The sequence below is a fragment of the Cavia porcellus genome, unplaced genomic scaffold, assembly GCF_034190915.1.
Source record: "Cavia porcellus strain 051 isolate PalLab524CR breed Dunkin Hartley unplaced genomic scaffold, mCavPor4.1 scaffold_2, whole genome shotgun sequence".
Lineage (NCBI taxonomy): Eukaryota > Metazoa > Chordata > Mammalia > Rodentia > Caviidae > Cavia > Cavia porcellus.
In genome coordinates, this window is record NW_026947485.1 from 33,881,641 (window position 1) to 33,893,707 (window position 12,067).

The 12,067-nt window shown below is 40.0% G+C and overlaps 1 protein-coding gene across 10 annotated transcripts in view; it reads right to left on the minus strand.

Annotated features, from left to right (window-relative positions):
- Pde1c (phosphodiesterase 1C) overlaps positions 1-12,067 on the minus strand; it is a 599,125-nt gene that overhangs the window by 357,756 nt on the left and 229,302 nt on the right. For all 10 annotated transcript variants that reach the window (XM_063240413.1, XM_063240402.1, XM_063240411.1 and 7 more), the window contains exon 3: positions 9,978-10,149. In XM_063240413.1, the coding sequence (XP_063096483.1) occupies positions 9,978-10,149 (172 nt within the window). The remainder of the gene's footprint in view (positions 1-9,977; positions 10,150-12,067) is intronic.

Consider the following 12,067-nt stretch of genomic DNA (forward strand, 5'->3'; position numbering starts at 1 on the left):
CATCCATCTAAAAAGCACAATCCCTATTAAGTGATAAGAATAAATTCTCTATTTTCTGCTGAGCCAAATTCAAAATATTTTAGCATAAAAAGAATCTGATGATGGTAGCTCTGGCAAGCTGAGTTCTGCAGAACTTTACCAAGACGGTAGGCTTCTGAAGTCCACAGGGCATTTCCAACAGCAGTTCTGTTGTCCTCTCATCTTCCAACCAGGAAGTTCTCTCCTGCCTGGGATATACTGCATTAATACTTACAGTGTCTAGAATCACACTACCTGTCTCATAGGAGGAGGATGAATTAAACAATAAAAATGAAATGGACTGAAAAACTACAGTCTATTCAATCAACAAATACCCTTCAAGTATTTATGATCCAGACAGTGGGTCAAAACCCCTCCCACCAAAACGTTAGTATCCAATGTGAAATACAAACAAGAGTCACGTGGGACATGCTATAGTTGGGGGGACTACAAAGTATTTAGTGAGCATACGAGCAGGGGGTTCAATAGCCCAGCTGTGTAAGTCCCCAAGCCAAAGGACAAGGTGTCTCTGACCTTGGGGTACACCCAATTTCCTCACAAAGTGTAAATTATTCTACAAACTGTCTCACAAACTGTCATGACTCTACTACTCCTGCCCCTAACCCCAAGTTTCTCAAAGGCTACCTTCAAACATAGAGCACTCTATTGAAAATCTCCAGTCTGTGAGTTTACAAGTTACATACAAAGATGTTATTCCTTAGGCAGCTAGAGAGGAGAAGCACTGACCCCCGAGGATTGTTCAGTCCAAGCTGACCTCAAGTCTTCATGTTTCCTTTATTTAGAAAGTACATCAAGGATTCCCTGCATGCATCAGATCTCTTTGTAGCCTTGGGCAGAAGTTTCTGTTGCTAATTAGGAAGCCTGGGGAAGCTTACCCACACTTGACACAGGCAGAGAGATTTAGATGCTGGCTCTGTAAAGAGTGTTGCAGCACTTGTCAACCTCCCGCTCCTTTCTCAGCAGTTGCTCTAGAATAATTTACACTTTGCAAAATGTGCTGCTGAGAGATATGGTGGCTTAAGCATACACCTAAGTGAGGACACTGCAAGTGAGCTCCATTGTAAAGGACTGGAAGCCTGGATTTCCCAACAGCCGGACGAAAATATGACCTGATATGGAGAAAGACACACTCTTTAGGGAAAGTGAGTCCCAGAGAGAAGTATGATAGCTAGAAATCAAACCTCCTCTAGAGAGTTCGACATTATTGAGCATTTATTTTGAAGAGTGCAAACAGCATCTTGTTTTCACTTCCACGGCTAGTGATTGAGCCCAGGGTCTTTGCACTGAGCTGTATTCCTAGTCCCTTTTTCAATTTTTTGAGACAAGATCTTGCTAAGTTTCCCAGGCTAGGCTCAAACTTGAGCTCTTCCTACCTCTGTGCTCTCAGAGTGCTGGAATTATAGGTGTATGCCAATGCTCTCAGCAAAACAGCCATGTTTTGAGTACAATTTAAAATTGTTTTCCCTATGATGTAATTTCCTTACTTAATCCAACGCCTGTCCAAGTCTCTTCTAGGCAAGGAAAGTACAAGATACTAATGAAAACTGGCCCACCTCATACTGTAGCCCACTGAGAAGACAGGACAACAGATATAAAGTATAGAATTAAATATGCAGGGACTGGTCTAGGATTTCTAGGACTATAGAGTTATGCCCATGGCACCAACCTGCAAGTATTAGGTGGTGCACAGCCTGACAGAACACTGTTATCAGTGTGGGTCTTTTGAGATGCAGCTCCCAAGACAGTATTAGACATATGAGAAATTTATCAGGGGGGATATCTATAAGAGACAATGGGTATGTGGGGAGCTGGGAAGGTAGGGAAAGACTGGAGACAGGTTTGGCTCCCAGTAAAGGAAACAAATAAGGAAGAAAGGAACGAGGGGGAAATAAAGCGAAGGGGAAAGAACACAGGGAAGGAAGAAAGTAACATGTCCTAGTCTGAAGTGGAGCTCTAAAGAAATTTCACCCAGGCCATCATGGAGTCCTCAAGCCAAAGTCACCACCAGAGGAGTCCAGCATCTGGAACAGCTGGCCTTAGGACCCTAGCATGCTTGGTACCCTTGGAATGCACAGACTGGACTCTCAGAACAATTTTCCCAGCATAACAATAAGGACCATGGTTTGTGTAAACTCCCTGTGATCAGAGATGTGAGAGGAACATTCTCACAAGGACGATCCTTCTTTTCCCCCAAAATCCCAGTGGAAGGGCCAGGGAAAATCCAAGAGAAACAATGTCTATTTCATGTATACTTTATCAATTTCTAACACTGGAAATTCTGTCTCTAAAAACTTCCTCAGAAAAAGAGACATAATATTTCCCTCATGGAAAGCCAAAGTTGAAATAGACACTCTCTAAGTTTTGAAAATATTTAGAGTTTATTTTTCTTTCTTTCTTTTTTCTCCCAGCAAACTTGAAAAAGACCCTCCTAATTTGTATTAAAGAAGATTACAGAAGGGGAATGCAGACTCCAAGAAGAGTCAGGCAAGTAGTGTCCCCAGAAGTTCCCAGTGGGTGACCAACACATGGTGACAAAGAAATCCACGTGACCAGACTTTCCATGAGCTAAGTAGGAATTTTAACTCATGACTCATTCCGGGGTGGGGTACAAAGCTGCAGGGGTCCCTACCACACGCCACGCCATATCATCAGGCAGATTGCACACTTCCTGAAAGTAATCATGTCAGAAACTGACTGCTTGGCAACAGCCTCGAGTGGAAAAAGTGACTGCCAAAAGCCAAAACGAGAGCGAGTTCGATGATTTAATTCTGCATGGAAAACACAATCCATTAAATGGGATCTGACAAACCCTTAATCTCATCTGAAACTGAGGTGTTGGCTCAATGCAGTTCTACTCTTGGGAACATATTTTTAGTAAGCTATGTATAGAATCTAGACAGCCTTTGCCAAAGCCCAAATAAGTCTGCTCTAAGTGGGAAAAGAAGTTCATCAAGCCTCCGATGGCTCCCTAGGGAGTAAGCATGCTATTCTTCCAATTGCAAAGTTATCAAAACCCGGCAACACAACCTAAACTGGGAGTGACAAGATTCAAGGTGAGTAACTGAGGCAGCTGGTACACGGGTGACTTCAGGGTTTCTGCTACTGCCCCAAGAGGTCATCTGGTGGCCAGCCCTGCTCATATTCCCAGACTGGTGTTATAGCAGGACCTAGTCACGAAAGAAAAGTGTTGGGGTATAAAGGATGACTCACTTTTAAACAGAGTTGTTAAAACTGGGAAAGATGGAACTAGGAGCTTTCATCTTTGTTAGTCCATCTAATCCTAACAACAGCTTCTAAGGCCCAGAATGTTATTTTATTGTTTCCACTTGTAAAATGGGGAAACAGAATCAAAGCCATGACTCTACTCACATAGTTTAGAGGAGAATTTATAAATTCACACTTGTGGGGTTCTTCACCTCTCAGAAGATGGTCCTAAGACCACCAGAGACCTATGAAACAAAAGCTGCTTTTAACAGGATTTCCCAAGGAATTCATTTAGACCTGAAGTTTGAGAAGTGATGATTAAAAGGCTTCTATTCAAGAGGAGTTGATGCATTAAAAATATAAGTAGGTGCAATGAAAACGTAAGTCCAGACTCTAACAAGATTTAGTGTAGTAGAACATGGTGAGGTTTATAGGCTATACAAGATGTGTATCAGACTTTATATTCAAAGTGAACATCCAAACTTATACAACCAATCACACTATTTACTTCACCAAAAATCCCAGAATCTTGAAAGCCAATGTGATATGGTTTTAGTAGAACGTGGTAGAGATGCCATTACTGAGTTTTATTTTCCAGCCATGCCACTTACTGGCTAACAAGTGCTTGATCTCTCTGAGCCTCAGTTTCCTGGCCTGTACAACTGGGATAACAATACTCATCTTGCCAAAATTTGGGAAATTAAATAAAAAACTAACCTCCTTTCTCAGCACATCACAGATACTCAATGAACACTGGTTTCCTTGCCCTTCACTACAATCTGAACCAGGCTGCACCTGTGCAATGTGTGCACCAGAGGCTGGGGGAAGAAAAGGCTCTCAACAGCCAGTTCTTTCCTGTTCTCTTGGGCCCTTTAAGGACAGGTACTGAGATTCCTGTCCCTACTCCAACAGGCTGGACTTGTCTGTTTTCCTTATCCCTAGGTTCAATTTATTCTCTCTTCTCCTTTCTGAAAAACCTAGGCAGAGGAAGAGGTCCAAAGGGAGAGGACATAAAGAACAAGAGAAAGAGGCACCCAGGGCAGTTTCCCAGGGGAGTTGCCTTTCCAGACTCTGCTGTATTTTCATTTAATTCTTCTCACTTTCTTCATTTTAAGAGTTCCATAATTTTGAAAGTAGATTTGTCATGCTAAAAATTTATCAGAGCCCACAGTGTCAGCAAAGAGTCACAGCACCTAACTTTAACCCATGTACTCTGTATGGGTAAGCTCAAGGGTACACAAAGATTCCAGGGACTGCTAAGCAGAAATAGCAAACAAATACTTTTTAAGCAGTTTTGGGATGCTGGATACTGCCTGTCCCTTTCATGTATATCTCCTTTAATCCTCCCAACAACTCTAAAAAGTGGATCTCTGTAACCCATTACAAAGATTTAAAGAAGGCTGACTTAGGTAAGTGACCTGCTCAAATTAGCATAGCAAAATATTTCTGAGTTCAAAGGGACATCAATTATTCCTTTGATAAACAGATGAATACTAAAACCGTATGTGAAGTAGTGGAGTAAACAGAGGTTCAAACCTATCCCTACCACACACAAGCAAATTCCAAGATTGGCCCCTTAGCTAGCAGCACCAGTATCTTCTGAAGCTTGTAAGAAAAGCACATTCTTGTGTCCTTCTTACGAAGGGTTGAGTCCTGTGGTCTGTTTTAACAAACTGTGACTGTGCTGCTCAATCTAGTTTGAACTCTGAGTCATCATTCTGGTTCAATTTCAGTTGCAACAGTTAAGAAAACAAAGGTTTTCCCAACACACACACACACACACACACACACACACACACACACACCCAGTATGTGAGGCGACAGGTATGTTAATTAGTTTTATTTGATCATTTTCAATGTAATATATCAAACAAATTTTATAGTCATAAATATATACATTTTTATTTGGCAATAATGCATTCACAAGGTAGGGGAAACAAAGAAAAGAAAAAATAATTTTGAAAAGGTGAAATTTGCCAATAGTAAGTGAACTGGAACTAAAGCCCAAGACAGCCCCTACTAGAAGGCAAATTGAGTAGCTCAGAATGTCCCTTTCATAAGAGTGAAGATTAAAACCTTTGGCACAACCAAGAATTTAACTGTGCTCCTTTCCACAGATATCAGTTAGGACATGAACTTGGACAGGAATGTGTAAAACTTCCCTGCAAGTCCTTGCACATTCTTCCCAAGTCTCTACTAAACTGTTTGCTCCAAGACAGAGCATGTGCCTCATCACTGTTGTCCGGCAAAGAAGGGGACAAGACAGGACAGAATCAGGAGCTATACTGAGAACTGAGGTGACACCTTCAGACAGCCTAACTATCAATGAGCCAAGGAGGAAGAAAGACAGTACTCTCACTTATAAAAACAAATCTCTATTTCTAAACCTAAGTGTCAAATTATTATTTTTAGCTAAACCATCTGGCATTATTGGTAACTGACAAAAATAGTCCTGGCCACCAATGTTAGTCCTCAGTGTTTGCAGGATGAATTTAGAGGTGGAAATCTGGTTGGAAGAGGAGGCACAGGAACTTGTCTTGGAGAATGCTCTTGAGTAGCAAGCTTGCTTTTGGGGATCTATAGATATGTTTAGTTGGTATGTGAATCCAAGCACTGATAAAGACTAAGTAGGATCCAAAAGCTACTCAAGTTGCTGTTGTCATTGGGGACCACCAATCTCCAAGCAATTGTACATAACAGTTTATAACTGGGTTCAATCAAAACTCCAGATTCTTATTTCTCTGGATCATTTTCTCTTCTGGAGTGGTAGACAGAATTTCAGGATTGTAGGAGCTGCACCGCATAATGTAATAATGCTTATCATTGTCATATTTGGAACAAGGAGCCTGGAGGAGACTGAGACATACATACTTTCACCACTTTTTGGAGAATACCTACTATTTATAAATCTTACTTATCTTTGGAAATGGAAAAGTAGAATTGAACTTTAAAGACGATTGTCATTTTGAACTAGAAAGAACTACCTGAATGAAAATATTACACAAATATTAAACAAGCGTGTACTCTTTGCCCCAGGGGTGGCTTGTATATATTTGCCTCCATTTATTAGCAGAGAACCAGAAAAGCCTTGTGGGGAAAGTAGAATTCAGTATCTCTATGCTGTCTTCTGATGATCAACTTTGTTAGAACATGTCTGAGAAACACTCTGGTTTTGAGAGTAAGAATCAAGAAAGTTCAACAGAAGCCACTGAGAGGCAACATCACAAGGAAGAGGAAATGTGGGTTGCTAATTATCTTCATCACTTCCTTGTTTCTGAGACAAAATACCCAACATTGACAACTTAAAGTCCACAGTTACTCCATGGTCAGCTAATCTTGTTGGAAGTTTCTGGCAGAGGAAAGTGGCTCACATTATGGTAGCTAGAAAGCAGAAAAAGAAGAGAAGAACTCAGGAGGGATACATGCCCCAGAGACCCACATCTAACTAGTCCCCACATCCTAACAGCAAATCAGCAGTAGCATCTCCATAATTCAATCAACTGCCCAAAATCCTACCTCTGAGTCCCTGATACTCTTGGAGGACATTCTTACCTATACCATAACAATGATGAACATTTACAACCTCACTGAGGTTAGAAAATTCAGAAAGTCTTTCCTCAGCGTGAGATCCTATCTTCCTGGAAAGTTACAGAAAGCAGAACTAATCAGAGCTGACACTTAACCTACGGTCAACAAGCTTTGGGACCCTTAGGAATAGTCAGTTAGAGAAAAGAATCCTCCTAAAATTGACTTCTTTGAAAGCATTGCTTATCACCACAAGTTGGATCTTGTTTGGTAAAAAGGCTGATGATCATATTTCAGGGCCCCAGACTCCAAAAACCCTCCAACTGTGAACCAGGGGAACGAGAAAGGTTTACCCAGAGCTATCACTTGTCACGTGTCAATCAATAGCACAAAGGAGTGATCATTCGGTGGTACAGAGAATCCCACAGAGAAGCTGTGAGAAGCTAGATACTGCTAATTTGGAGGAACCATGTGCTTCTGAGCAAATAAAGCCCTCCAGAACTGAGAGGTACAGGATATCAGCAAGCACATACACACATTCTCCGATTGGATTTCTAGCCCCATTTGGAGACTTTTAGCCTCAAGTGCTAAAGAGTTCACATATTTGTACTTACTGTGACCTTCCTACTACACAAAATGTTACAAGGAACCAGGAATAAATTTTGAACTGAAAAATATCATTTAATCTCTTTCACAATCTAAGACATTGACATATGTTACACACACAGCTGGGTATTTAAAATGTTCTGGGTTTCAGGTTATAGAGAAGAACCCAACATTTAAACCTTAGCAGAGTGTAGAGACTGTGCTCCTCAGTGGCAGAAAGGGTTGTTAAGATATTGAGAGCTCTGATCATGGGTGTGCCCCTGAAATGCAAAATATACAAGAATATAATGGACTTTTTGTCTTATGTCACTGACTTTGGGAATCACCAATTCTCAAATTATTTTTTACTCCTTAAATGACCTGGAGTTTGCAGGAAACACAAATAAGTAACACAGTCCCATAAGCATTATTTAATATCCAACTATATTTCATTTCTTTCTCTGAAAACCAAAAGGAATCTAAAAAATGAGCAATATTATTACAAAGGGAAAATTAATACTCCTGTAATCTATTGATTGATAAGTAAACTCGTCCCACACTTGAGTATTTTCGTTGTAATAATTTATGCAGAATAAACTTCAAAACCAGAAATTACATGGCTTACAATCTAACATTATTGTTGAAATTCATCATCTTTGGCACAAAGGACAGCTCTGGAATAGCACACAGCTGTGTTAAGAACACCAACAAATGAATATACTATGCAGTGGATTTCTAGCCCCAACTGCAAAAGGATCAACATACTTGTACCTGCTATGTCCTTCCTACTGTGCCAAGTGATACAAGTAATCAGAAATAAATTGACCTTTAAAATTTATAATTTCATCTCCTTCAGGAATCAAAACTTTGATGCATGTTACAGTTAGCAGATCAAATGAAGACCCATCAATCAATACATCCTCTCTATTAAAAAATATAAAAACTGGGGCTGGGGATTTAGCTCAGCGGCATAAGCGTCTGCCTTGCAAGCAGACAGTCGTGAGTTTAGTCCCCGGTACCGATAAAAAGGAAAAAGACAAAAAAAAATAAAAATAAAAATAAAAACAATATAAAAGGAATAGCTCATGGCCACAGACACAGGCAAAAAAATAAAATGGTCTTTCTGTGAGAGTAACTTTCCAGATATGCACTGAAGTTGATGAGCCTGGCTAATGGTGAAAGACTGAACTATAAGAACACAAAATGTGCAGAGATTGGTTCTACAGTGAGAAGACATAAACCAAGAAACCCATTAAGGTCCCCTCCTCCAGTCTCTTTGAGAGATTTGCAGATTTGTAGGATGTGCCTCTTTCTGTGAGTGAGTTCTATTATAACCAAAACTTCACCATATAATAACGCAACACTTTCTAGAAATAAGAAAAGTATTTGCCTGAATTGTTATCTCACTAATTTAGCCATGACTTTCTTTAAAAAACTGAACCCCTATTCATCAATCCTTTTCTGAATTCATTTATAATTTAGTCTTTGCTAAGAATCTTTGCACTATGAAATGGCTTTTACCTAGTGATTACATACATCACGTAAAAAAAAAAAAGAGAGAACACAGGTTTTCAAAGGTATTCCACAGAATACCACAGACTTCAAATATTTTCTGAAGTAAGGATTGCATATTCAGCTAGCCATGTAGAAAGTATAAAAATCTATACTGAAAAAATAAAGTTAAGGCAAAGGAAGAAAGGAAATGCAGAAGACAAACTGGAAAATGATTAGAGCTTAAATTCTGACTGATACTAGTAGTACCATATGTTTCGAAGACCATTCAGGAAAATTATCTATCTTTTCTAGTCAGGTGCATGCCAAGATTGATTTCTATTTAATATGAGTGAAAAAGTAAGAGAGAAGTTATCATGAAAACTGAGTAGAAGCCAGGTACAGTGGTACATAACTGCATTCATTCCCAGCTCTGTGTGAGGCTAAGGCAGGAGGAGCATGCATCTGAGTCCCACTGGGGCAACTTAGAGAGGCTCTGTTTTAAAATAGAAAAAGGGCTGGGGCTCAGTGCAAAGGCTCTGGGCTCAATCCCCAACAGCACAGGAAAAAAGAGAAAAAGAAAATAGCATACAATAAAATACAAGAGGTTTGTGCAGAGAAATACAAGACCAAACAAGAACAAAGTAGATGGCCATCTGCAAAACAACACCAGCAGACTTTCACTGCCTTCCTGTCAGCAGTAGCTCTTGCATCCCTCAAAACCAGAAAATTTTCCCAGCAAAAAGACTCCAAGGACATAGGACTGGCGCTATCCCACCACATGCTTCTTCTCTGCGAACTTATATGAATGCATCAATCTTATGGGACGCAAAAAATCTCATTAATCTGATTCAAATTGCTAACAGCAGTAAGTTCTTTGTCTTAGCATTGAAATGCCAATAGCAATCAAATACTAACAGCAATTTAACTACCGATGTCGTCTTCTTCACTGCATTCAGGAAATGCAGCCAGAAGTCCAACTAGCATTGACTCCAACACTCTTAATCAATTCTAATTTACTCAGTATAAAGAAATGAAGTAATGTGCTGGCTATGCTGACTAAGCATCCAAGATGGTTAAAACAACCCTTCAAACACAGTTGGAGAAACAAACTGAGTTTTCATCCACCAAACCTGAAGGATGTCTTCACCAAGGCTTCTGGGCTATCCAGTTGTGGCAATTCATCTGCTAGGATTTCTTCTGGAGGTCGAGGGTCTTGGACAATTGTAGGTCGTGGCTTCTCTTTGACATTCCCTGTGAGCCCATCGATGAAGGAGTTCCACAGACAGTTCTGAGACTTAGACCCTAAGGATGAGGGGGGGAAAAAGATGTACACATCAATCAGCAATCTATGTCATGTTGTGCCTTCCTACTTAGGATGTTCCAATGCAGAGCCGGGACATTTCTACATTTTTCACCATCTCCATTAACATCAGAGGGCTTTGGAAGATACTAGTCAGCAATTTATGGGGTAATCATAAATTTGTGTTTGCATATGTAGAAAATAATTGGCACTGAGTATCTGTACTTACACCTAAACCTAACGGAAGCATCCTACTCCACTGCAGAGGCAACCAGCCTAAACTCCTATAGAGCTTTGGGTATCCACTGAGATGTTTATTCAGCAATTGGACAGAAATTGTACACAAAGCACAATCATTATTTAATTACACTAGAGATGTTCAAACACAAGTTTCCTACAATCTCACCTTGCCTGAATCCCAAACTTCAAGATTTCTAGGAAGATATTCACTCCACATACATCTAAAAAAGATGTTAGGGAAAAGTCCAAAGAAACCTGAACAACATACAGTCTCAGCTATATGTAATAATGGTGTATTAATATGGGCTAATTAATTGTAAGAAATATTTCATAGTTATGTAAATAGTTAATAACACAGAAAACCAAATGTGGGGTATTTTTTGAATTATCTTACAATTTTTCTGTAATTTTTTGTATTATCTTACAATTTTTCTGTAAATCTAAAGTGTTTCCAGGTGAAAAGTTGTTATAAAAATAAAATCAAATAAATACAATCAATAAGTATATTTTTAAAGCCTGTGAGGAGAAAAAAAATTGTAACTGATCTAAGAGCACTATTATTACCCATTACCGTTGATTCATTGGCAGACCCATGCGGCAATGTTCAGCAAGGTCGGTGGCTTTTCCTATCATCTATGCCAAGAGGATGCTTCATTCACATGAAGGCTTTTTATGGGACATAAATGCTTTACAGGGTGGAATAAGAAGCAACACTGGCTCATGCATGTCAGGCACATGATAGGCAAGTGAAGAACAGTTTTGTGTGCACATGGAGACACCTCTTGAAGACCGAGGCCAGCCACCTGCAGGCCACCACAGAAGAAATCACCTCAGCTCTGCCACTAAGATCAAAGAACCTCACACACACACAGAGGAACAACTCACAAGCTTCCCCAAGCATTCATCATGGAAACCCATAGATCTGCAAGTGATTCTTTCAATGACCATGCCATGAGCTGCTATGACTCACCCGGGCCTGTCCATCTACATACTTATGTAAACCATGAGCACATTAGAGGCAGGAAATAAATGCCTCAAACCCCTGAAATTCATGACAGCTTTTTAAAAAGTCTGAAATATATAACTCATCATGATCTGGTCTTATTAATGAAGTTTTGGTTCTGTGTTAGTGAAGAACTCTTGTTAATGTGTGTCTTGGTCTAGGAAGAACTAGAACAGTAGCCTCTTTTCTTAAAGTTGGTCTCTATAAAAGCTTTTCGATAATCTTTCGGTACATTTCCCTTGTTCCCTTCATTTTTCATTCTATAAACACATACTGAGTTCCCTCAATGTGCCAGGTTCCTTTCTAGGCCGTACAATAGAAACGTGAGTGAGAAGTAGGGAATGTAAAAAGAGTTGAGAATAAATATTGAGTGCTATTTATCATTCCTAATATAGTCTTTATTTAAATTTGTTGGTGCATCTTTGGACCTCTGACCTACAAGTAGTCACAAAAAACTAGGCAATACACCATAACTAAGAGACAAGTGCCCTGGGAGCCAGAGCAGGGTTCCCCGAGGAGGGTTCAAAGCCACATGAGAACACAACACATGATGTGGATCTAAAGCAGGGATGGTGCATCACCACCTTCAGCAGGTGGGGAGGATCAGGAAGGCTGGTCAATGTGAAGGGCAACGTGCAAGGGCCCCGAGGCACAACGAAGCAAAGAGAGGTCAGCGT